The sequence below is a fragment of the Peromyscus leucopus genome, chromosome 6 (genome assembly GCF_004664715.2).
Source record: "Peromyscus leucopus breed LL Stock chromosome 6, UCI_PerLeu_2.1, whole genome shotgun sequence".
Lineage (NCBI taxonomy): Eukaryota > Metazoa > Chordata > Mammalia > Rodentia > Cricetidae > Peromyscus > Peromyscus leucopus.
Genome location: NC_051068.1, coordinates 116,629,519 through 116,657,078, shown reverse-complemented (window position 1 = coordinate 116,657,078; position 27,560 = coordinate 116,629,519). Strand labels below are relative to the sequence as shown.

Below are 27,560 nucleotides of genomic sequence, written 5' to 3'. Positions count from 1 at the left end.
TGTGGGGCTCAGGGCAGGTCACTTGCTGCTGCTGTCACTGCTGATGAATCCTGCACTGTGTGACGAGCACAGCTCAGCTTATTCATTCATCACTTCCCTGTTGAATGACAGAGCCTTAAAGTAAAGCTCTCAGAATGGACAGTGGTGGTAGAGGTATCATACCTTTTTTCCACATACTCAGCTTGACTCTGAGGAAACTGGAGCTTTACATGCCAGAAAAACTGCTGCTTCCTAGGAGAGAACAATCACAAGCAGATGAAGGTAGAGAATCAAGTCAGGCCTGAATTTTCACTGTAAGATTTTCTCAAGTTGGTCTCAGAACTTAAACTACTGCATTCTAAGATCTTGGAACTTCCTAGAGTAATAGACTTCTAAGGGTTGTTAAGAGGAAAGTTCTGAATCCCAGGGACATCTGTCTGCCTGAATTAGAAGGTGATTTCTCCTAGCTGAGGCTTTTGAGATCGGTGAGCATAAACTTGGAGTTTACAAATCCATTTCCTCCTGATTAAACACAGTGAGCTGGTGTCCTCGCCTGACTAGTCTAGAAAGCAGGTGAATGAAGTATTGTCCAGTTGAGTCCAGCTGGCTGCATATGCACTTGTGAGGCATGACTGCGTGCATTCAGTAGCCAAACAGGACACAACAAGCTGGTTGCTAAGCAAATCACACCGAATGCTTTTGCTTCCCATCTGAACTTTGGTCTGATATAGGACCTAAATCAGTAACTCACTAAATGCTTGCTTTTAGAAAAATGATCACATACCCTACTTACCATACCTAAAAGCACAAAACAAAATTAAATTTCAAAAAAGCCAACTACTGTCTGAAGTCTCCATCACAGAAATTTAAATCTTTTCTCTGAAGTGATGGCTTTACACGTATCTCCTTTCATTCTGGAAGCAGGATCTCAGGATCTCACTATGCAGCCCTGGCTGGCCTAGAATACTTGCTATGTAGGACAGTTTGTTCTTGAACTCAGAGGTCAGCCTGCCTACTGGGTGACATCAGGCCTACATGTATTGCCTTGTCTTAGAAGAAAACTTTTACCATCCACTTGCTATATCTCTTCTAGGCAATGATCAGCATCTTTTTGAAATTTACGCTGTAAGAGGACCCCCAAATCTATAACTTTTTTTTTTCTTTTTTGGTTTTTCGAGACAGGTTTCTCTATGTAACAGCTCTGGCTGTCCTAGAACTCTCTTTGTAGACCCTCTGCCTCTGCCTCCTGAGTGCTGGAATTAAAGGCATGTGCCACCACCAGCTGGGGGAGATTATATATATATATAATCTATTTTGTTTTTCGAGACAGGGTTTCTCTGTGTAGCTTTGTGCAAGTAGGACATCTTCCACCAAGCACTTATAACATTTGGTCAGAATTCTTGATTATTTTTTTTTTGGTCTGGAGGCAATTACTGTAAGTCAAGTAAAATCCTGTCTGTTACAGTAAGTTAGCACACATTTGAATATAGCAGTTTTCTTTAGTACTAATGCAGGTTTTGGAAAAGCTAGAGAAAAAAAATGTGCAGATTATGTTTGTGTTTACAGTGCTATTACTATACAAAAAAAATTGGGTTAAGCTCAGTTTGGTTTTTTCTTGGATAGGACATTAAAAAGCACATGTTACTAATGCTGAAGTCCGATGTCTAGTATCTCAGAGACAAAGAACTTTCACACAGATCTGTGCAAAGGCAGCAGTTAGTTACTAGCTTTGAGTAAATGATTATAGGAATAGCATGCACCTTTACCTGCTGAGCCATCTCACTGGCTCCTTCTCTGAAGAATTTTAGTGTGACTGAAATCCACGCAGGCATAACTGATAAGCAATAACTGTTAGGTAATAGATGCACATGGGCAATCAAACCTCTTCTGGAGCCTCGAAAGAATTGTTTTCCAAATTTCATAATTATATACAGCAATATACAAATGACTCAAAATGTGTACATATACTAAAACCAGAATGCTACCAGGTATCTTCCAAAGAAAGATCTTAAGAAGTGCTCACATCATTAGGCTTGTTCAGGGCTTCTCAATCTCGGCAGTGCCAACATTTTGGACCAGCTACTTCTCTGTCCCGTAAATCCACTGTAGGATATTTAACAGAGTTCTAGCCTGACTGACCCACCAGATGTTCTAAGGACTCAGGTTTCCAGTTCTGACAACTGGAACTGAAAATGCCCCCCAGTATCCCCAGTAGGCAGAACCACTATGAGGGGATATTGGGGCAGGGGTTAAACATTTACTATCAGTCAATTCTAATTCATTAGAGATACCTTTCCTCAAATACAACCAGACACCTTCAGCAACAACAGGAACATTGCACACTTGCCATATCCACTTCTCAAGAATGAAAATACCATGTAGAATATTCTACAGAACTTAAATAATCCAAGGTGCTTGTTTACAGTTGAATAGATTATAAAATGGTGGGCTTAATTACTAACAGTACTGTCCCTTTCTGGACAACTGATCTCTGAGTCCCATGAAACCAAAGGTATCAAAGGTTTAGCAAGGGCATGGCTGAGGTTTTCTGATCTTACCACAAATATTCGTGTAAGTGCACACACAACCACACACAGATACCATGCATTCTCAACTGAGGCAGTACTGACCCAATGTCTTTTGGATGGTCAACAAAATCTTAATGCATAAATTCATGTCCTCCAAATGAGCAATATATAAACAGACATACAATGTATCAAAACATCCCAGAATACAGTTAGGAGAAAAATGTCTGAAAGGTTCCTGGGGAGGGGGAGGTTAATAAAAAATTGAGAAATAGATGGCACATGTATGACATAGGGAACATACATATATATTATTTGATATTTATATTCAGGAGTTATACATATTTATCAACTTTCGCATCCTTGGAACTTTGAAGGATCATCTTTTCCCAGTTTCACTAAAGTAACATGCAGATGAAGACACTGGCAGGGGGTTCTATGCTCATGTACTCAGTTAGTCTTGACTTTATGAGTACAGACTTTTTGCTCATCAGTTTAATTCCTGGGAATTTATCCTGAAGAAATAACTGGGCAAGTAATAAGATATGTATAACTGTCCACTGTGTCACGTGTTAGAATGGGGTGAGCCGGAAACACTTCCATCCTAACAAAACAGATTTACATAATGAATGTTAACTAGCCCTAAGGGACAGGCAGAACTATGCAGTGAGGTAGGAAAGTACGCACACTGAATGATGTACTTCCAAGTCTGAGAGTTATGACAGAGAATGCTTTAATTCTTATTTAAGAATAGGTCTGCATTAAATCAATCTTTCACATATAAATTGTTATTTTCCACTACTAATAAAACCAAAGATAATTTTTATGAGAAGTACCAGATAATTGTGAGACAAATATGGGGAGTCATCCTCACATTTTTTTCTAAACTAAAATACTTCTTTATTAGAAATATTCCCTTGAACATGTAACATGTCTCCTTAGGAACTATTGCTCTGGGGTGGGGAAGACGGCTCAGCTGGGAAAGGGCTTGCTGGCAAGCATGAGCATCTGAACTCAGATCCCTGGGCCTCACTGGCCAGCCAGCCTAGCTCAGTCAGTGACTTCCACACTGAGTGAAAGATCCTGCCTCAAAAAACAAGGTGAAGCGTGACTGAGAACACTGACCTCTAGCCTTTACGCTCATAACACACAGACCCCAATGAGAACCAGATCATATAATTACTCTGATAACCTTAAAGGTATTTTGCTGAGAAATATGTCACAAATACTCAGGAATGGTGGCACATGCTTATAATCCCTGAATTTGGGAGGCAGAAGCAGGATGAGGTCAGCCCCAACTACCCCACAATATTTTATATTATTTGTGGCTATTGTAAAGGATGTTGTTTCTCTGATTTCTTTCTCAGCCCATTTATCATTTGTATATAGGAGGGCTTACTGATTTTTTTGAGTTAATCTTGTATCCTGCCACATTACTGAAGGTGTTTATCAGCTGTAGGAGTTCCCTGGGGTCACTTATGTATACTATCATATCATCGGCAAATAGCGAAAGTTTGACTTCTTCCTTTCCCATTTGTATCTCCTTGATCTACTTTTGTTGTTTTATTGCTCTAACTAGAATTTTGTGTACTATACTGAATAGATATGGGGAGAATGGATAGCCTTGTTTTGTTCCTGATTTTGGTGGAATCGCTTTGAGTTTCTCTCCATTTCATTTGATGTTGGCTCTAGGCTTGCTGTATATTGCCTTTATTATGTGTGTAGGTATGTTCCTTGTATCCCTGATCTCTCTAAGATCAGGGATGTTGGGTGTTAAGATTTTTGTCAAAGGCTTTTTCATCATCAAATGAGATGATCATGTGATTTTTTTCTTTCAGTTTGTTTATATGGTGGATTACACTGACAGACTTTGGTACACTGAACCAACCATCCCTGCATCTCTAGGATGAAACATACTTGACATAGTGAATGATTTTTTTTTTTTTTTTGATGTGTTCTTGGATTTGGTTTGCCAGTATTTTATTGAGTATTTTTACATCAATGTTCATGAGGGAGATTGGTCTGTAATTCTCCTTCTTTGTTGCATCATTGTGTTGTTTGGGTATCAGGGTAAGTGTAACCTGGTAAAAAGAGTTTGGCAATGTTCTTTCTGTTTCTATTGTGTGGAACAATTTGATGAGTATTGGTATTAGCTCTTTTTTGAAATTATGGTAGAATTCTGCACTGAAACCATCTGGCCCTGGGCTTTTTTTTGGTTGGGAGATTTTTAATGACTGCTTCTATTTCCTTAGGGGTTATAGGTCTATTTAAATTGTTTATCTGGTCTTGATTTAATTTTGGTATGTGGTACCTATCCAGAATATTGTTCATTTCTTTTAGATTTTTGAATTTTGTGGAGTAGAGGTTTTTGAAGTATGACCTAAAGATTCTCTGGATTTCCTCAGTGTCTGTTGTTATGTCTCCCTTTCATTTATGATTTTGTTAATTTGGATGTTCTCTCTCTGCCTTTTGGTTATTTTGGATAAGGGCTTGTCTATCTTGTTGATTTCCTCAAAGAACTCTTTGTTTCATTAATTCTTTGAATTGTTCTTTGTTTCTATTTTATTGATTTCAGCCCTGAGTTTATTTCCTGTTGTCTATTCTTCCTGGGTGACTTTGCTTCTTTTTGTTCTAGAGCTTTCAGGTGTGCTGTTAAGTCGCTAGTGTGAGATTTCTTCAAATTCTTTATGTGGACACTTAGTGCTATGAACTTTCCTCTTAGCACTACTTTCATAGTGTCCTTAAGTTTGGGTATGTGGTGCCTTCATTTTCATTGAATTCTATGGAGTCTTTAATTTCTGTCTTTATTTCTTCGTTGACCCAGGGGTGATTCAGTTGAGTGCTGTTTAGTTTCCATAAGTTTGTAGGTTTTCTGTAATTTGTGTTGTTGAATTCGAACGTTAAGCCATGGTGATCCGATAGGACATAGGGGGTTATTCCAGTTTTGTTTTGTTTTTTTTCTTGTTGTTATCTGTTGAGATTTGCTTTGTGACTGAGTATGTGGTCAATTTTGGAGAAGGTTCCATGAGGTGCTAAGAAGAGGTATATTCTCTTGTGTTTGGGTGAAATGTTCTGTAAATGTCTGTTATGTCCATTTGAGTCATAACATCTCATAGCTCCCTTCTTGGTTAAGTTTCTGTCTGGCAGACCTGTCCATTGGTGAGAGTGGGGTGTTGAAGTCTCCCACTATTAGTGTGTGGGGGCTGATGTGTGATTTAAGCTTTAGAAATGTTTCTTTTACAAATGTGGGTGCTCTTGTATTTGGAACATAAATGTTCAGAATTGAGGCTTCATCCTGATGGATTTTTCCTGTGATGAATATGAAATGTCCTTCTCCATTTCTTTGATTTTAGTCTGAAGTCTACTTTGTTAGATATTAGGATAGTTACACCAACTTGTTTGTTTCTTAGTTCCACTTGATTGGAAAATCTTTTCCCAACCCTTTACTCTGAAGTAATGTCTGTCTGTGAAGTTAAGGTGTGTTTCTTGTATGCAGCAGAAGGATGGATCCTGTTTTCATATCCATTTTGTTAGCCTGTATCTTTTTATAGGTGAATTGAGTCCATTGATATTAAGAGATATTAATGACCAATGACTGTTAATTCCTGTTACTTTTTGGTTTTGTTGTTAGTTCCATCCCATAATTTTCTTATGAAGCATTCTATTCTTTATTTAATTTTATACAGTAAGAGTAAGCAATACACACATGTGCACACACACTCATAATGCTCACAGGATGGGGTGAAGTTAAATGGACCTTCTGTCTGAATTCTACTCTTAACAATTTATACCTAATGTTATCTTGAACAGGAAACTACATGTTTCTAGCTTCAGACTTTTCACAGTAAACTGGAAATGATGATATTTCTATCACAATATTATTAAAAGGGCAAACAGTATGTTAAGAACTTAGAGACAGTCAAATGTTATCTTTATAATTATATATTCAATTCAATGATCTCAATTACGAACCTTAGCACAGAAATGCTGACAATGTGTAACTGAAACTATCCACCATGAGTTCCATAAGCAAACACACTCTGAATGCAGTGCACAGTGTCTAGTGAGGAGACTATACACCCTGACTATTCTCTGGTGGGATTACTGCTTCACAAGGCTTTTAGAGAGTGAGAGACGGACTAAGGGAAAGACTCATCAATTGAGACCTAACTATCTGCCCTTTTCTTTGATTTATTTATCTGTTTGGTGAGTATCGGCCAGGACATATAAATGGAATTCAGAGGACAACTTGTAGGAGTTGGTTCCCTCCTTCGACTATGTTGGCCCTGGGTATTAAACTCAGGTCATAAGGATTGGCAGCAAGCCCCTTTCCTCACTGAGCCATTTCACTGGCCCCTTGTTTGGATTCTCTGTCTCTCTCTCTCTGTGTCTCTGTCTCTCTCTCTGTGTCTCTGTCTCTGTCTCTGTCTCTCTCTCTCTCTCTCTCTCTCTCTGTGTGTGTGTGTGTGTGTGTGTGTGTGTGTGTGTGTGGTGATTTTAAGATAGGGTCTCACTGTGTAGCCTTGGCTGTCCTGGAACTTAATTTGTAGACCAAGCTGGCCTTGAATTTGCAGAGATCTGCCTGCCTCTGTCCCCCAGTGCCGGGACTAAAGGCTAAACCAGTCGAAGGGAGAAAAGCATTTATCTCTCTTACAGGTCACAGTCCATCACGGAGGGAAGCCAGGGCAGGAACTCAAGGCAAGAGCCTGAATACAGGAAATGAAGTACAGAGCATGGGAGAACACTGCTTACTGGCTTGCTCAGCTACCCTTCTTACACAGCCCGTATTGCCATAAGCAGGGATAGTACATCCCATAATGGGGCTGAGCCCTCCTACATCAATTCGCGATCAAGAAAATGGCCCAAACATGCCCACCAGCTAACCTGATGGAGGCAGTTCCTCAACTGAGGCTTCTCTTTCCAGGTATGTCTAGGTTGTGTCAGGTAAAAAAACCTAAGACAACACATTTCACTTTTCATTTATAAGCAACAGAAAAGAGAGATCCACATTGTCAACTATTAGGACATTCAGCATCAAGTAATGCCTGATGGAATTTTAGGAATAAAAGCATTTTGTTCCACTGTCAGCAATAAAATCTTATTTTAATTGAAAACTGAAAGAAAATCTACCAAATTTGGAAACCCTTGAAGGACAAATGCACAAAATAGCTACACAATCCTTCACTCACAACCACCTGACCTTTAAAGTATTTTTCATGATGAAAACTTAGTCTCTCAAAAATAAATGCAACCCTTCCTCATAAAAATAATTTATTTTATTAGGATTAGTACCATGATTAAGTATTTCTGGAAGGATGAATACAAAAGGCCTGCTTAGTTACTTAGTCTGGATTAAAATAACTAGAATTTGAGAATAAAAACCAGTTTTATGTCTCACATCATTATGAAAATACTTTTGAAAAGACCATTTATATATATATATATTTTGCCCATAAAGTACTCTACTACATGCTAACAGGAAGCAGGTTAGCTAGCTGTGAAGTTAAGGTGTGTTTCTCGTATGCAGTTAGGTGCTGTGGGAGCTAGTAGACAGTATATTAAGAAAATGCACGCAGCTCGTGAAGGCAGAAAAGAAAAAGAACGTTTTTAACCACTTATGGCAGTTCTTAACCAGCTCTGTGGTAGAAGGAAGAGTGATGTTTGGGAATGGCTGGCCAGTTCAGAGCCACTAAGGTTCAGGAATACAAGGATTTCTACAAAGTATCAAAGGGCGCTCTCTCTCTCTCTATACACACACACACACACACACACACACACACACACACACACACACACACACACACACACACAATGTACCTTTCAAAATAACCAGGGAGCCCCTCATGAAAACACTATAATGGATGAAGAGCAGATATATGCATACCAAAAAAATGAATACCAGGATTAAATGCTGGCATCTGTTCCCTATTAACTGTGGAGAAAATATGTACTAAAGGAACTCAGGCAATAGAGACACGATGGAGAAGATGAGCTGCAGTGTGCACTCCCACAGATGGCAGGCAATACAGAAGAGGAGGACATCCTAGGAGTCAGCAGGATGAGCACCCTGCCTTGTGCGTTTGCTTGATAAAGAGATTACAACATAGGTCATATGCTCATTGGTTCATGCTCAGCATAGTAAAGCCTGATGTTACGTGAAGGGAGTTGCCTTGGCAAGTTACTTCCCTAAGCCTTTTGCCTTGGGGGTAGAGAGGATCTGTAACAGTGATGGGGCTGTGTGTAGGTTTTTGAGTGGTTCAATTCAGAGAGCCTTTCAGAAGTAACTGTGAGCCAGTTTCAAAGCTCAGATACTTGGGCTTGATGAAGAGAACAGAAGGCAGCTCCCACTAGCTTGCTTCATGGAAGTACCTAAAATGGCCTTTCCCCTCCCTAAAAGGTAGCAGTTCAGGATGCAGAGTGATTGAGAAGCAGATGTTAACTTCTGGCCATGGAAAGGGCAAAACATTTCAGAGTTTCAGACACGATGCTAGGAAATGAGACAACACATTTAAACTACTGGCAATTCTGCCAATGGCCACTGACACAGTGGGAAAGAAGCTTTACTATTCTGAGCAGGTGGCCATCGTGGTAAAAGCATGATGTAAACGACGTATCCGGCATCAATATAGACCCTGAAGGAGGCAAGACAGGAACACACATGGAGATATGGCTTCTAAATGCTGTGGTCAAGGACATGGGTAGGGACACAGTCTAGATGCATACAGTGAAGGCCTAGTGCCTGGAAAGACTTCCCTAACTGGATCAATCTGTGGACAACAAAGGTGATCAAACTGTTAGGCTTCCCATTTCCACAGACAGTGTAAGCAAACTATAGGGAGGCACACCGAATGAAGCAGTGTCACAGAGCTCCCTTGCTTCTGTTGGCACGGCCACGGTCAGGAAAGGCAGGAATGGGGACAATTAGGCTTCTGTTTTTTTAGAGTGCGTTTGGAAGACCTTCAGTTATTCTGAAACTCCTCCATCAACATCTAAAAGCTACACGGAAAAGAAATGGCAGAGTTCAGCATTTCAGCCAGCTACAAGTTTACACCCAGCATTTATTACATAACCCCCAAATCTCACTGCAAAATCTACGTGTTCTCCATGACAACTGCTAGACTCATCATTCCATTTTTCCTTGGTCCTTTCTAAAGCCAAGTCGCAGAAAAGTACATATATTTATATATTATACTTACACAGACACCATGTTAAAAAAAAACTGTGTTTAAAGAAATACATTGCCACTGTTTAAGGAAACAAGTGCTATTATGTTAACAACCAAGTAGCTGGGCATGTTACATGATACAATTAGAAAGTTATAATTGTATCTAAAGAATAGTATTTTTAAATTTGCAAAATGTTTGTTATGTCTTTACAAGAGGGACACCTAGTGGCTAGCTTCTAAAATAGAACTAGAGCTCTTAAATACTAATTCACATTTTTAACAAAGGGCATGTCTCTATGATCTTAATTCTGTAAAGATGACAGATACTTTTGTAGAAAGCAAATAAAACAAAACAAAACAAAACACCCAACCAAGCAAAAGACACAAAACCCTAAGTCCAAAGGATGGCTTGAGAAGTCTAAAACTCACAGTTCTAAGCAGGAGGTATGAGAAAAATAAGCAGAAGGTCTTAGGGTTGCCTAGAACTGGGCTGGGGATGGTGAAGCCACAGGAAGATGGACTTTGGGCAGAGGAAGGTGAAGTTTGGGCCCTGCTGGGGAATCGGTGGTTAGTCCATACAAGAATACAGGGTGAAAGTTGAGAGAAACACAGGCTGAGTACTCCTAACGAATGATCGGTGCCTTGTTGAGCCATCATGAGAGGCTTCCTCTGGCAGCAGATGGGAACAAATACAGAGACTCACAGCTAGACATTACTCAGAGAGATACTTTGGAACACACAGCTCTAAACAAGATGCCTCCATCAAATCCCTTCTCTCAGAGCAGGGAATCCCTCAGAAGAGGAGGCAGGAGTCGGGCAGACAGAGGGGCGTACAGAGGACACCAGGAGAACAAGGCTCTCTAAAACAACAGAGCAAGCTCATATGAACTCACAGACTGAAGCAGCCTTCAGAAGGCCTATAGAGGTCTGCACCAGGTTTTCTGCATATATACTATAGCTTCAGTTAGTACTTTTATGGGACTCCTGAAAGTGTGAACAAGTGGGTCTCTGATTCTTGTGCCTTCTCTTGGACTCTTTTTTTGTTGGCTTGTCTTACTAACTTTGATATGATGGGTTTTGTTTTATCTTACTATATTTTATTTTGTTGTTTTTCATTGTTATCTTGTTAGAAGCCTGTTCTTTTCTAATGAGAGACAAAAAGGGAGTAGACCCGGATGGGAAAGGAGGTGGGTAGGAACTGGGAGGAGCAGGAGGAAAAACTATATTCAGATCATACTGCATAAGAAGAGTCTATGTATAATAAAAGAGGGGGGGAAAAGACAGGATGAAATATGTCTTAAGTACAATATGTTTTAACTTAACTATTAATCTAACCGTATTCTTCTAATGCTGACATTTTAACTTATCTTTATTTTTATTAACTTTTTATTATTTTATGCATATGGGAGTTTTGTCTACATCTATATCTGTGCACTGCATGCATGCCTGGTGTCTGGGGAGGCCAGAAGAAGGTGTTGGCTCTCTTAGAGCTCAAGTTACAGATGGTTCTATGCTGCCATTTGGGACCTGGGAATCAAGCCTAGGTCCTCTAGAAAAGCATTCAGTGTTCTTAACTGCTGAGCCATTTCTCTAGTCCACAAGATTTATTTTTTGTTATGTATATATGTCTGTGTGCAGATATGTACATGTACATGAAAATGCCCACAGAAGCCAGGAGAGGGAGTCAGACCTCCTGCAGTTGGAGTTACAGGAGGTTGTGAGCCATGTGATGTGGATGCTGATAATCAAACTTTGGTCCTCTGCAAGATCAATTAATTCTTAATTTCTCAGCCATCTTTCCAGCCTACAATACAACTTTTTGAAGTAATTTCCTAAGGTGTATGTAGTATAGAATGCCTTATTAGCTAGTATTATTCAACATAGAAATTCTGTTAATTTAGTATAAAAAGTGAAGGCAAATTATTAAACTGCATTAAAATAACTGCCCTTTGATATTGTATTGTATTGGGCTATTTGCTTTTATATTAAATGGTTTCTAGACTGCTGTAATGTTGGTTTTTATGGTACTTTGGTAATTTTTCATTGCTCTTGACATGTTTACTTTGAGCAATTTTCTTTGCCTAATTTTCTATTGATCACCAAAATTTCAATACTAGAAAGCTTACTTGAACCATCTGCAACTAGGTACTAAATTTATGCACAAGTAAACTCTGGGCAGGGGTAAAGTGTTTCTAACAAAGACTATAGGGGGGTTGGGGATTTAGCTCAATGGTAGAGTGGCAAGCGCAAGGCCTTGGGTTCGGTCCTCAGCTCCAGGAAAAAAAAAGACTATTGGCGTCCAGCCCCTTAATAGCCTTTTCCCAGGGTCCATGGAAGAATCTACAACCAGCTAAGAATCGAATCTTAGATGATATCAAATGAATCTATACACACAAAACTCTTTAGTCCATTCACTTTACTCTTCTGAGTCAGTTCTCTCTCTACACAGCTTCTTTTCTGCTCTCACACTTAGCTCCTTTCTTGCCTGTTTTTCTCTACATTTTTCTGCTGTTCTAAGTTCAATCTTAATTCTCCCATCTTAGTTCTTCTCATCTAGTTCTTCCCCATCTAGTGCTTCCCATCTTAATTCTCCCAAGCATCGGAGGTTTTCAGTTATACACCCATGCAATCAGCAATACTCTGGCCAAGGCAAGGTCACCAGGCTTGAATTCTTTCAGGGTCAAAAGGAGGGGTGATAAGATCCATACAAAGATCAGTAATTGTCAGCTATCATTACCAACCCAAAAGGGAAGTGACTAATGGTAAATGAATCAACCAAGAGCTAAATTCGATTAATGGATCTAAGAAAGAGAATTTATGTGCTCGAACTATATTCTTAGAAGTGGTTCATTAAAACGTTAAGAGCCTATAAGTCACTAAGTCACGAGTGGAAATAAAACTGCCTTTTTCCCCATTGGCACTGAAATCTGTCCAAACTGTGCTGTTTTCCGGTAGGGCAGGGGAAGTGTACTTGGTAACTAGGCAACCTGTGTCAGGGCTAGATGTACCTGGTATGTAAAAAGCCCTTTTGTTCTGAGTTAATTCTTTTTTTTTTTTTTTTTTTTGGTTTTTTGAGACAGGGTTTCTCTGCGTAGCTTTGCGCCTTTCCTGGATCTCACTCTGTAGCCCAGGCTGGCCTCGAACTCACAGAGATCTGCCTGCCTCTGCCTCCTGAGTGCTGGGATTAAAGGCGTGTGCCACCACCAGCCCGGCGCCTGAGTTAATTCTTAAAGGGAGATCTAGAACTAAAGCTGGCACTTGGAAGAAGGAAGGTTAAGCTTAATTAGCACATCTTTCTGGCCTGGGTGGTTATCTCACTGTGAAGTTTTATCTTCCTTCAGGAACTAACAGATAGTCTGGATGCTTATCTATCTGCAGTCTGTTCTTTGAAAGCCTGGGAAGTATCTCAGATAAAATACCTTTGTCTGAATGGATGGAACTAGAAAAAATCATCCTGAGTGAGGTAACCCAAACCCAGAAAGACAGTCATGGTATGTACTCACTCATAAGTGGATTCAATCAAAAAATGTTCAGTAATTTATGCAATACTGAGTGGATTAAAGTTCTGATTTTCTGAAAAAAAAAAAAAAAAAAAAATACCTTTGTCTGGAGATGGTCCTGGCCGGATGTTGCTAATGCTGATAATTACAGAAAGGCCTGCCATTAGGGGTCTTGACTATATGACCGATGTCACACAGTTGGGGGGATGTTATCCTAATACTCCAATTGTATAGGGGAAACTGTGCCCAAAGAATGATCAACCATACTGTTAGAAGTTCTTGGGAAAGAATCAAGTGGGAAAGCTACAAGAGCACACAAGAAATGCACTGTAGGACACAGCTAATACACTCAAAAGCCAGTGTCCCCAAGACTGCTTGAGGCTTGGCTTTATCCACTGGAAGAATTCTTGACTCTTTCTGGTAATAGCTTTTACCATTGTCAGCTGAATTCCTCCTTCATATTTTGTGGCTTGCAGCATGTTTCCATGTCTCTCTATGGTGACATTCTTACCTATTTCTTTCATAAAGGCCTCTTTGGCTTGAGGCTGCCCCAGACGAAGACACTGAAAGAGTTGCTCAAATGATGTTTAAAAAGTAAGGAAAATTTCTAGAATGTTCTGAATTAAAAATATTGAGCCATTTGATGCATTTCAGATTTTGAATTTTCAGATCAGGGGTGCTCTACTGGTAAAGTTTATGCAAATATTATAAAACTTAAACAATTCCCAAATCTGAAACACATCAGTTTCAAGTTTCAATTAGAGGCACTCAGCCCAGTTGGGAGCATGCTGCAGTCTAAGCCATCTCCAGTGAGAATCACACCTCGGTCAAAGTCATTGCTCAGGTGACAAGCACCTTCCCTCTGCACCTCCACAATTCCTGTTAACCAAAACAGGGGCCACACCCACTCTCATGCTCTCTTCTTCAAGTAAGGAACAGGTCAGATACACAGTTTCCACTAGCCAAATCCAAAAGACAATGCAAGGCAAGCAGTGTAGATAAAACACAGATTTTCACATGATAGTGTAAGAATACTTTTCAAATATTAAACTTCCAGCCATAGATACATAAATGAACTATGTATACCTGTCAATCACAAACACATGCAGCCTAAATTTCAGAAAGGAACAAAAAAATACACACTACCCATACCTGCTCTACTCAACTACCCCCTACCACGGACCACCACAGTCCTATGTTGGAAACTTTACCATTACATTCATACCTACTGTCCTATTCTGGATAGTGATGAGCATTAGATGTGGCCAGAGAGAAGATGAAGCCCCATGATGGCAATGCCAGTTTCACAGGGAAGAGAAGAGAGAGCAAAGCCAGCATGTACCTACTCTTATGTGTTGTCTTCTACATGCTGTAGAGGCAAGAAGGCCCTTAGAAGACACTAAGCACACCCTGGTACCAAGATCTTCTAAGCCCCTAGAAGAACGAGCCAAAACTTCTTTTAAGAATTACCTAGCCAGTGATTATTCTGTTACAGTACAGAAAAGAGACTAAGACCCCTTCCCCAAAGTTGCTGCCCTTGTAAAATACTCCAGTCCCTTCTTGCCAGTGGCTTCACTTTTGTGGTTTCATTACCCACAGCTGTGAGCTGAATAGTCAAGTGGAAAATTCCCCAAATAAACAGTTCCTAAGTTTCAAACTGCACAGCTCTGAGCAGTAAGATGGAATTTGCTCTCTGTCCCATTAGAGGATGTACATGATCCCTTGTCTGCCACATCCAAACTGTGTATGCTACCTGCCTGTGCACCAGGAGTTGCTATCTTAGTCACTACTGTTACAGTGTGGCTATTGACTTAATGCTTATTTTATTTAACAATGTCTTCAAAGTGGAAGAGTAGTGATGCTAGCAACATGAATATAACACAAGAGTGTAAAACGCTTTCTTTAAATAAAGCGCCGAAAGCCTTCAATTTAAGGGGTCGGTGGGCAAAGTAAAAAGTCATCTGCTGAGTTCCTGAGGTCCAGGGTAAGAACAAATTGTGCCAACTTTGCTAGTATACCTTAAACTTAAACGATAACTTCAGCAACTGTCTTTAGTTAAGATTGAAGGAGTCAGCGTCAGTGAAGAGTGTCATGTGCTGATTGATAGTGATGTAGTGCACTAGGAAGCTATTGGGTCTCACTGTTGATCATCACATGGGCACTCTATCATCTCATGCCACCACAACCATGATGAAAACAGAACAGAAAGATGCTCCGAGAGACACCCCATTCACATAGCTTTCACTGGTGTATACTGCCATAATTGTTCTATTACAGATGTACCTAATTTATACACTGAATGAGAGCACAGGTATGTATGTATAGAAACAAACTATACATACAAGGTCTGGGATGAGCCGGGCGGTGGTGGCTCACGCCTTTAATCCCAGCACTCGGGAGGCAGAGGCAGCGGATCTCTGTGAGTTCAAGGCCAACCTGGGCTACAGAGTGAGTCCCAGGAAAGGCTCAAAGCTACACAGAGAAATTCTGTCTTGAAAAACCAAAACCAAAACCAAACCAAACAAAACAAGGCCTGGGATTACTCACACTATTAGGAATCTGCTAGAAGGCTTTGAATACAAACCCTATAGATGGAGGAGAGAGAGTGGGCAGCTACTGTATGGCATATATGCATATAAGTTTTAAATTTTTAGTCTAGCTACTGTTTGAAAGTTCACTGAATGATGGTAATTCCATCACCGTGAAAAGCCCTCAGAAATGAAGTGGAGTGATGCATTCAGATCATAGGCTGCATCTCCTAAAGAGAAATCTACAAATTTGAGCCATTAAAAAAAAAAATTAAATTTTACACAGTGGTAGTCTGCAATGAGCATGGCTTTCCATCTATCTATCTTTAGTCACTTAATACTTTGGGCAATCAGTATATCAGTACATTTAATTTGGATAGCGTGATAATTACCTTCTTTCTAGAAAAACTGCTTGGTTAACAGGTACTTACATGCTTCCTCTATCACTTCTTTCTTACCACTTGTCCTTACCTTTGTACTGCTTAAATATTTAGGGCAATAAAGCAGAGGAGACAACCTGAAAAGTCTCTCACTAGGACCCCATAACAAGTTAGAATAACCAAGAGGCTCTCTTTGTGACATGAGGCAAGGTTGGTCCAATAAGCTGAAGACCTCTAAGTGAGATCCCAAGAACAGTGGACAGGTAACTAGAAAATTCTACTCACCAGCAAAAGAGGAAAACAAGGAAGACTTACCTCAGTTTGGGGAGTGGGGAGAAAGAGATAGGCGTGTAGAAAGAAATTTCTGGTATGATAGTCATGTTTCATGCAGTCACAGGGATTATGTTATAGAGCCGAGAATGCAGCTCAGTGGCACAGCACCTGCATGGTATGGGTGAGGTCATAGACTAATCCTCCTGCCCCAACATCACCACATAGATAATTAAGATCTATACATTTCACAGTACGTAACTACCGCATCAAAAGGAAGAATGAAATGGCTCCTGAGATCCAGCTAATAATGCTGAAACATGCAGAGGCCAGCATAATGATGCCTGCATTAACTTTGAAATGTCCAAAAACGATGGGTGAAAAAATGGGTAGATGTGATGGTGCTGGTTGATTCTGTCAACTTGACAAACCTAGACAAATCTGGGAAGAGGAAATCTTATTGAGAAAATGCCTCCATAAGACTGTAGGCACGTCTCTGAAGTTCGTTCTTGATTAATGATTGAGGTGGGAGTGTCTATTCCTATATGGGTGGTATCATCCCTGGGCAGATGGTCTTAGGGGGCATAAAGAGGCACAAGTCATGAGGAGCAAGCCAGTAAGTGTTCCTCCAGGGACTCCGCTTCAGGTCCTGCCTCCAGTTCTTGCCCCGACTTCCTTTGCTGATGGACTGTTATGTTGAAATGTAAGTGACATAACCCCTTTTTGCTCCAGGTTGCTTTTGGTTATGGTGTTTAACACGGCAATGGAAACCCAACTAAGACAGTGATTGAGCAATTAAATTATACTGGGGAAAATTCAGTGGGCAAAACTAATGTAAACCTTAGAGCTGAGGCAGTTATCCTGGCAGGAGGCAGCAGCTAATCCCAAGGGAGGTGGCAGAAACTAGGTGACAGTAGGACCCTCCTAGAAAGCGGTGCACTAGCAGCACACACCTGCAATCCCAGTCTCCAGAGAAAGAAACAGGAGATCAGAAGTCAACGACACAGTGAGTCTGAGGCACTTGGGCTGGCTAAGACCCCTGCCTCAAGGGAAAAATAGATAAAGAAAAAGAAAAGAAACTAAACTATTCTCAGACAAGCCTGGAAAATACATTATAAGGTTTTTTCTCAGACAGGGCTTTGCTATGCTGCCCTGTGGGGCCTGGGACTTATGGTCACCCTATTTCAGTCTCCTGGGTGCTGGGGTGATGACATGCCACCATGCCTGGCTCACATTTTTACAGGCCCCCACTAAGGAAATCTAAAAGGAAAAAGAAAAAAAAAAAAGACCCTAAAAGGATTTTTTTGTTTTTGTTTTTCGAGACAGGGTTTCTCTGTGTAGTTTTGTTGCCTGTCGTAGAACTCACTCTGTAGACCAGGCTGGCCTCAAACTCAGACATCTGCCTGGCTCTGCCTCCCGAGTGCTCGGATTAAAGGCATGCGCCATGGTCACTTGGCAAGGATTTTTTTTTTTTTTGAGTGAACATAAATACTAGTCATGTAAACACATTAAACCTACTCCCCTTTCCCTCATGAGGAAAATGCTGCACAGACAGAAAGATGTGGGTTGTAGAGCTAGTTGCAATGAAATTTGAAGCCAGATTATTTTAGTTCCAAGGAAAAACAGAAATCAGGAACATATTTCTCCTATGGTTATATACATAAACTATAAGGTATAAAGTAATACAGAATGTTTGTAATGCAAATTCAACACATTTAAATGTCCTCAGTATAGATCAATAACTTCAATCAAACTGTATTATAACTACTGGAGACAAAACACTACAAATACAAGACCAGCCTCACATCTCTGGAATATCACGAGCAAAACATTAGGGCAGAAGTACTCAGTTTGCCATCTTGGAGTGGTCCGTAATTAAAATGAAGTTACTAAACCCAGTGACAGATCAAACAATCTTCTCCACATTCCTTATCCAGAGACAAAATGCTACACTTGGATCCATAAGAACTAATCTGGGATGATAGTCCTAAATGACTCCTTCACAACACAGCACACATCTTATGTAAAGGCGCAAACTGGTTACTCTAAAGTTCACCAAAGTATGCCCAATTCTCAGTGTTTCAACGTATACAAATCTCACATCTGGTAACAGTAAGTAATTACTTTGCTTTGGAAACCAATCATGAACAAGAAGAATCAATCTCACTAATATTATGTCTTAAAGCACAAACTAAATGAATAATGTCATTTTGTAATTACATAACATCTTTTGAAATGGTGGAAGTTTTCGCAGAATAAAGCATGATGATTCTGATGATTCTAATTTTTTAACATGTGGAATAGGAAAGTGGAAAGGGCACTACAGCCTATCTAGCTCCCTGCCCATCAGATCATAAAGAAGAGGCTGAGGCTATACACAGTAATGTGCCTGCAGTCCCAACTACTTGGGAAGCTCAAATGGGAAATCGCTTGAGTCAGAGCTGAGACCACTTTAGGCAATACATTGAGATCTGTCTACAAGCTAAAGGGAAGTAAGTCCCTCAGGGTTGTTTACTTTACATCAAGGTACAAAGTGGTGAGTGAGAAGAGGAACTGATTTAACCAAAGGAATTTACCTAGCTTTTATCATTCTTTCTAGATTTGAATTTAAGCCTCCCAAATACTCCCATGATGCTCTAGGTCTTAGAGAAAACTTCACAACACTATTACTCAAAGCACGGTTCTCAGCCAGGAAGGAGTCCTGTTGGTCACCATTAGAAATGCATGCTATCAAATTCCAACCCAGCCATAAGAATTACGGGGCACTATCAGAAATATATGCCATCAAATTCAACCTACTGAGATTAAATCACAAATACATCTACTGATTTGTTATGCATATTAACAGTTGAGAAGATTCTCAGAGGACAGCAAGACAACACATCACATTCCTAAATCTTTACTAGTTGGAGGACATGCAAATATCAGTTTATCTTGATCCAGTAAGTTTACAGATCACACTTTCGTTAACAATGTTCTAAAGTAAACCAAATCCTAGAGGTTGTTCCCCATCAAATTAGAATAGCTATATAGTAAAAGTAAGAAACCTACCTATGATCAAAAACTGTTGAGTTCTCTTTCCTCTTGCTGAATCCATTGGGTAGAAGCCTCAAGAAAATACCTTGCTTTCGGGCACGATTTTTCATAAAGAACAGCTAGCAACAAAGCCAAACATAAGTTAATTTCAGAATGCCTTACAATGTATAATCAAATAAAACTATACCAAGAGGGTACAAAATGGGACATAAAAACACCTGCTTCTAACATATGTTACTCCACCTGAGAGCTGGTTATTAAGCTCAAGGAGGTAACTCTAGAGTCTCAAAGGAAATATCTCAACTGAGCCTTCTATTGAGCTAAGGAAGAAAAAAAATCACTCAAAGGAAGGACAAAAATGTTTTCTGGTTAAATGGATATGAATCTAAAACTTGTAATGCAAAGTTGCAAGTCTTAAGTCCATGGGCAAGGGTTAGCAATCACCAGCTAAGTAAGAAAATGACAAAAAAACAAAAAGCAAAACAAAACAAAACATGTAATTTTGTAAGTCAGCAGACTTTGGTTTTAATAATAGTAGTAGTTATAAAGATGAACTCTTCCATGGGAAACAGCCAGGCAATGAGAGAATGCATATATAAAAATAAATATATTTAAAAACTGCCTTAAAAGCATTTGAGCTGACAAAAAAACCCAAATTATCATACTTGCTCAAGACAGAACAGAGCCGTGACACAAAAGACTTACCAAAGCATAAGATAGGAAAGTGGAAAAGAAAAACACAACACACAAACACCATGCAAAGCCCTGATACAGTTTTTAATATTGGGAAAAGCAGACAAAGAGCTTGAGCAGTGGTTCTCAACCTTCCAAGTGCTGCTGCAACCATTTAACACAGTTCCTCGTGTTGTGGTGACCCCCAACCATAAAACTGTCTTTGCTGCTATGCCATAACTGTGGTTTTGCTAATGTTATGAATCATAATGCAAATATCTGTGCTTCCATATGGGTGCAGAGGGGTCATGACCCACAGGCTGAGAATCCCTGGCTTAGAAGCAGAGATGGTAACCTCATAATGTTAAGGAAGAAATACTTTGATGCATGCAGTATGTTAGCTTTAAAGTAACCAAGCAAAAACAAACGGAGACAAGGATCAAAAAGTCCCTTTGCTTTTGCTCCCTAGGAATACCGTAAGTGAGGAAGGCTAGAAATGATTTAAATAACACACTCAATAAACCTGATCTCAAGAAAGCATACTCTTATGCCACAGAACCAGTGATGGACAGACACCAGGCTCTGCAGATGCTCAAGTCCCTTACATAAATGGTATAATACTTGCACATGATATTGTACGTTTCAGTCTGTGTTAAATGATCTCTTATGTCCAACATTATGTAGACAACAATTAAGAGGTCATGTAGGGAGTAACAGCACGGAAAGAAAAAAGGGTGTGGGTGCTCAGTATGGAATGACATTTCTTCAGGCAAACAGGCCACGTGCTGAGTGAAACAGGTACAATAAATGAGTCTAGCAGTGATGCAAGACAGACAAATGGACCGACAGAATGGAGCAGACAGACTAGAAACTGATCTAAGCACATATGGTGCCCTGATTTATGATAAATGTGACCCTGGGAAAACTAGGAAAAGATGAACTTTCCAGGAAATGGTACTACAAAGAGGGATTATCTAAATGGAAAATTCAATGGCACTTTCACTTCCAATGACACTAACAATTTTAGGAAAATACAAAAATGTGAAATGAAAGACGATAAAGTTTCAGAAAATAATTATCTCTGTAACTTCAAGGTATAAAATATTAGATTCAAAGCAGGCTACCCGAATGGCAGGTGCTGCTGACCACGTACAGGGAAGAATTTCCTTATAAACATATACAACTACTACCTGTAAAGGAAATAAGCAAAAGATAAGGCGTACACTAAAATTAAGACATTTGTTCACCAAGTGTGAAAAGATACAAACATACAAAATAGTTTATAACATCCCATCAAGTATTGACCAGTATCTAAAAAATCACCAAGAATTCTCACAAACTATTAAGACAAAGCCAGCTCACAGGCTGATGATGCCTGGTGGGTAAAGTTTACTGCCCAAGTATGAAGAACTGTTTGAAATCACAGAAGCCGCACAAAGCTTGGTGTGGTAGCAAAGTCAGCTATCCCAGTGTCCTATGGAGAGCCAGGAGCCAGGAGAAGTAAAGAAGAGGGCCAGTTCCAGAGGCCGGCCTGTGACCTCCACACATGTGCCACGCCATGCGTCTGCCCACACTGACACACAGACAAAGGGAACAGAAAGCTGAACAAGATGAACAAAAGGCTTAAGCACACATTTACAAAGAGGAACTCTGAATGTCCAATAAAAAGATGTTTCTTCTCAAAAGGAGTAGGTAAATTGTAAAATTAAAACCCAATACAATCCTAAAGCAATCAGACTTTAAAAAAAACCTAAAAGCTGGACCAAATTTAGACATAATTGGTCAGAATGAAAATTGGTAATAATATGCCGGATAGTAGTGGCATATACTTTTAATCCCAGCACTCAGGAGGTCCAGGCAGAGGCAGGTGGATCTCTTGAGTTCTAGGCCAGCCTGGTCTACAGAGTGAGTTTTAAAACAGCCAGGAACCATGTCGTGAATCCCTCACCCCAAAAGAAGAAAGAAAACTGGTAATAATCACTACAGAGTAAGTTTTATTAACATCCAGTCAAATTAAGGACAGGAACACAGTGCAACAAAACAATTCCACGTTTAAGTATAAACCCTAGAATTTGAATTACAGACCATAATTCAAAACCCAAAATATTCCCAATAGTAAGCGTTGTTTCAAAACGTTTGTGGTTGTTATGAAACCTCATCTCTGAACAACAGAGTGAGCAAAGGTATGGTTCCAAGACAACTCTGGAAAGGAGACTGGGACAGCGCAGCACACCAGAAGGTGACAAGGAACACCAGTGAGGCAGGAACATCCTTGTCCCAGGCCCAGTGGCAATTACACAGATTCTCACTACATCATGAATCATTGCACTATATTTCTATTTTATGATTCTTTAACATATGCTGTATTTTACAATAAAAATAGAACTTAGTGATGTTTAATTTAACCTGAGTAGTAGTAAGTAATGCCACATGGTAACTTTCTACATGTGTATTATCATCTTGGTACCAATAATATAGGTGTGTGAAAGGTACTGAGAATCCTCACTTCTACACTAAAATGGTCTCTGATTCAATCACAGCATTAATGAATTTCTCAGGTACCAAATATCTTATGTGTGTAATCTTTAATTGTTCTAGTATTTAAGGGAAGCAAGACTATGAAAACTAAGTGTGTCAGGACACAGGGTCCTGTTAACTTTTTGTCAAAACTGGAATCACATTACTTTCAATTATTTCTAAAAGCATACACAAGAAGCCACCACCATCTCTCATAGGGCATACACCCCCGAAACTATACTTCATGCTTCAGTCATCCACTGTGGTTCCTTGACCCCAACCAAGCAGCCAAAGTGACCTTTTTTTTTTCTCAAAAAGTATTTTTTTTTTTTATTTTATGTGCATGAGTGTTTGTGTGCATGCATGTATGTGCATCATGTGTGTGCCTGGTGCTTTTGGAGGCCAGAAGAGGGCACTGGAGCCTCTGGAGCAGGAGTCACAGTGGATTGTACATCTCTGTGTAGTCCAATCCTCTGCAAAATCATGTTCGATTAACTGCTGAGCCACCTCTCCAGGCTCAAAAGCACCTTTAAAGAAAAAACCTGCTCAACCCCTCGTTTTTATTTATTTATTTTTTTTTTTTTTTTTATTTATTTATTTGTTTGTTGTTGTTGTTGAGACAGGGTTTCTCTGTGTATCCCTGCCTGTCCTTTCTCTGTAGACTTTGCTGGACTCAGAAATTTGCCTACTTACCTCTGCCTTCCGAGTGCTGGGATTAAAGGTGAATACCACCATCACCAGACTTTTTTTCTTTTTTGAGAAAAGGTCTCAGCTGGGCAGTGGTGGCACACGCCTTTAATCCCAGCACTCAGGAGGCAAGGCAGGCGGATCTCTGTGAGTTTGAGGCCAGCCTGGTCTACAGAGAGAGAGTTCCAGGGCAGCCAGAGCTGCACAGTAGAAACCCTGTCTTGAAACAAACAAACATAAAAAGGTCTCACATACCACTGAGTAGCCTAGAACTCAAAGCCTCACCTGCCTCTTGCCTCTTGGTTTCCTGAGTGCTGCATTAAAGGCTCCAACACACCCAGCCTCCCTTGGTCTCCTGTTTGCTTAGAAAGCTTGGGAACTCTTTTTTTTTGTTTGTTTGTTTTTCGAAACAAGGTTTCTCTGCGTAGTTTTGGTGCCTGTCCTGGATTTCACTCTGTAGCCCAGGCTGGCCTCGAACTCACAGAGATCCACCTGGCTCTGCCTTCAGTGCTGGGATTAAAGGCGTGTGCCACAGCGGCCATGCTTGGGAACTCTTGCAGGCTTCCCTAGCCCGTTTAGCATTCCTCCCCACTCATTATTCTTCAGTTATCCTGCCCCTTGTAATCCTCCAAACATACACACCAGTTCCCAACATGCATCTTTGTTGAGTCAAAGTCTGGCTATGTCTTCCTCCAAGTGCCGGGTCACAGGCTTGTGCCACTTTTGCCTATGTTTCTACCCAGAAAAGTTTCCTGCCAAACATCTCCAACTGTCTCTTTCACACCATTAAGATCACTGCCTGACTGTCCCCAATCAGAGACACTCGTCATCATCACTGTGTTGACACTCATACCCTGAACAGTTCATGCCCCTCACACAGCACTCTGTTCTCTTTACTCTTTTGACTCACCCTAATTTTCTACACGCACTTAAATCTATAAGAAATGATATTTGTTGTTCTACACATCTGGACTCTTCCACTTAACTAACTCCCCACTACAATACAAACTCCTCAGGGTAAGTACTTTGGATCTATCTTGAATAACCAGAACAGTCTCAGATCAGGGTGGCCACTTGATATAGCTGAGAAGTGAATAAACCGACTGAAAGACATTTTAACTTGAAAAGATCAGAAGAAATACTTACATATTTTTTGCGCTTTGGTCTTCTCAAAAAAGTGTCTCTTGAAACCTGGTCTGCTGTTCTTGCCACGTCTTCCAAAAATCGATAGTCTTGGAATTTCAGAATGGAGAAATTAACAAGTGACATGTGCCAGGCGGCCAGAAAGCATTTCTGTGTTGTGCACAAACGACTCACCACTTAGGAGATTCATCTCAGTGAAGTGCTGTAGTGAGACGTAAGCAGTTTTATCTCGGACTCCATTACAAGGCAGTTCTGCTTTGTGTTTCTTTACACAGGGCAAACTGCAGAAACAAACAGGAAGCAGTTTTCTATCTGAAGTAAGTGCAGACACGAAGGGAATAAGGCAGAAAGTTACATATGTACCTGCAGGAATATCGAAGGCAGCGTGGACATCTGTACTTGGCTTCTTCTGTCCCACAAGTCTGACACCTGTAAAAGTTCACCTGTGACTTAATGCTCAAAAATGAAGTCCACTTACAGTCTCTGAATACTGACTCAAGGATATTCACAGTTTACAGGCAGGTAGTCAAAGCAAATAAAGCAGGTTAGCAACGTTGATAAAATACTCAATAGCTGTCACTGAAAATTAGGAAAATGTTTGCAAATGACATTTACAATGAAATGCAATTCAAGAAAACTATATATATATATATTATATATCTATATCTATCTATCTCTATCTATAGATATATCTATATCTATCTATAGATATCTATCTATAGATAGAGATAGATAGATAGATAGATAGATAGATAGATAGATAGATAGATAGATAGATATCTCAGGGATAGAGTGCTTGCCTAGCAAGCACAAGACCCTGGGTTCTGTCCTCAGCTCCAGAAACAAAAAAAAGAAAAAACATCTCTTTTTCACTTCTTTTTCTACTGTAATTAGAGAATAACATGAATTGGTAATTTTTTAAATTTGTAATTCATGGAACTTTTGTGTGTGTCTAGAAGCTACATTTGGATATTTTAAAAGCATATGCACCAGCAAAACAAGATAGGATGAGGCACAGCCTAATCTAATAGTAATGTATGCCCTTTCAGAAAGTCCACATCTAATTTAGAATGGACACCAAAATAACCTGGAGATGGTATTACTCATCTTCTGTTCTCAACCAAAGCACAGGTCGCTCAGCTCAAGCTGTTTGAGACATAATCTGATCACAATTTGATCCTCTGTGCTATTACATGAGCACAGGAAAGAAACTACATCAAGAAATAAACATTCATAGGAGCCATGAAAAAATTCAAGAGGAAGTTGACACTGTCTATTAACTCCACCCACTTTTTCATTGTGGCTTTTTTTTGTTTTTTGTTTTGGTTTTTTCGAGACAGGGTTTCTCTGTGTAGCTTTGCGCCTCTCCTGGAACTCACTTGGTAGCCAGGCTGGCCTCAAACTCACAGAGATCCGCCTGCCTCTGCCTCCCAAGTGCTGGGATTAAAGGTGTGTGCCACCACCGCCCGGCCATTGTTGGCTTTTATTAGCTGTCCCCTAATTCCCATTTTCTCTAGTAGGCAGAGGCTCTACACAAGAGCTTCACAGCTAACAAGATTTGGTTCCACAAAGGTCTCTGATCCCCAGAATTTTCACTCCCTCACTTGACCATGTTGGACATTGCCACTTCACACAGTGTTCCAGAATTTGTGGTCTTACAGTACCCTTTCCAAGCCCGACTCAACACCACCATTCGGACTTCAGGACCCCACTTCATGCCTGGTTAGTTGACTCCACTTTCTGCTGCTACGGTGGCTTCCTCCACTCAATGTTCTATCTCCCTCTGGGTTTTCTCCCGTCCTACCTTGACATGGCCAGTTTCCTCTTGCAGCCCACTCGGGGATTCATCTGAGGCTCTTCCTTCACCTTCCTGTCATCCATCACTTCTCTCTTGAGGCAGGCCTCTTCCTTGACGTGTACTCCATCCATCACCTGCTCCTCCTTTACGTTCTGACCAACAAACAACTCCTGTTTGACGTCCAGGTCCTCCTCCTTCACTCCTTCCCAGTCCATCACCTCCTCCTTCACCTTCACGGTCTCCACCTTTACTTCCGGCTCATCCACCGGCTCTTGTTTCACCACCAGGCTACCATCCGCCTCCTGCTTCACCTCCACCACGCCTACTTTCTCATCCTTCACCTCAGGCCCGCCCTCCACCTCCGGCTTTACCCAGTAGCCGTCCGACAGGCCACCGTCTATCTCCGACCAGTCCACCACTTCCTGCTTCACCACAGCTAAGTCCATCTTTATCTCCTGCACATCCTCTGTGGTCGGAGCTCCTGTCAGTCCGTTCCTCTCCTCTCCATCGCCAGCCTCGGGGCGCCCACCTAAGTCCCAGGCTCCGTCCCCACCAGCCTCGGGCCTCGGCCGCGCCCCCTCCGCCACCCTCTGGGGACCTCCTCCCGGAGTCCCTTCCTCCTCAGCTGCAAGCTCCATGGGCTCGCGAGCCTCGGCTGGAGCTGCCACTCCGTCCTCCACTGCCGCGCTACCAAGAGGGATTACCAAAGGAGTCACCGACAGCGCCACACGTGTGCCAACCCGAGCCCGCAAGCTCTGCACGCCCGCTAGGAGCGGGGTGAGCCGTAAAGCAACTCTTCTGCGCCACGACTCTTCACGACTCGTGGAGTTCTTTACGGCTGCGGTTTTTTTTTTTTTTTTTTTGCAGCCTCGTCTCTTAGGGTCGTGAGAGACCACGCCCAGGCTTCAAAATTGGTGTCCTGGGTACTGAAATGATAGTGTCGAAATCAGATGACCAGCTTTAGTCCGTCCTGAGAATTAAATCTAATAATGGAGGACAGCCTCCCATGTTCCTCTAAAGTTTAGACCGTCTCAACTGGTGGGTCTCAACCTTCCTAGTCCTGCCACCTTTACTACAGTTCATGTTGCTGTGAGCCCCCCACCCAACCATGAAATTGTTTACGTTGCTACTGCATAACTGTAATTTTGCTACTGTTATTCATCGTAATGTAAATGTTTTTGGAGATAGAGGCTTGCCAAAGGGATCGCGACCGGCAGGTCGAAAACCATTGCTCTAAACTGTTTTTGTTGTTGTTGTTTGTTTATTTGGTTGGTTGGTTGCTTTTCTTTCTTTTTTTTTTTTTTCTGGTTTTTTTTTTTTTTTTCTTTATTTTTCGAGACAGGGTTTTTCTGTGTAGTTT

The 27,560-nt window shown here is 40.7% G+C and overlaps 1 protein-coding gene across 5 annotated transcripts in view; it reads right to left on the bottom strand.

Annotated features, from left to right (window-relative positions):
- The window catches only part of Znhit6 (zinc finger HIT-type containing 6), a 45,999-nt gene extending 19,001 nt beyond the window's left edge, over positions 1–26,998 (bottom strand). For 2 of the 5 annotated variants that reach the window (XM_028876890.2, XM_037207169.1), the window contains exons 1-6: positions 26,207–26,997; positions 24,766–24,831; positions 24,577–24,683; positions 24,406–24,491; positions 19,399–19,502; positions 163–231 (exon numbers count right to left, since the gene is read on the bottom strand). In XM_028876890.2, the coding sequence (XP_028732723.1) occupies positions 163–231; positions 19,399–19,502; positions 24,406–24,491; positions 24,577–24,683; positions 24,766–24,831; positions 26,207–26,838 (1,064 nt within the window). In that variant the 5' untranslated portion in view covers positions 26,839–26,997. Of the gene's footprint in view, positions 1–162; positions 232–19,398; positions 19,503–24,405; positions 24,492–24,576; positions 24,684–24,765; positions 24,832–26,206 lie in introns of all 5 variants that reach the window. The other 3 variants (XM_028876892.2, XM_037207170.1, XM_037207171.1) reach the window with 3 other exon arrangements.
- Between the last annotated feature and the right edge of the window lie 562 nt (positions 26,999–27,560).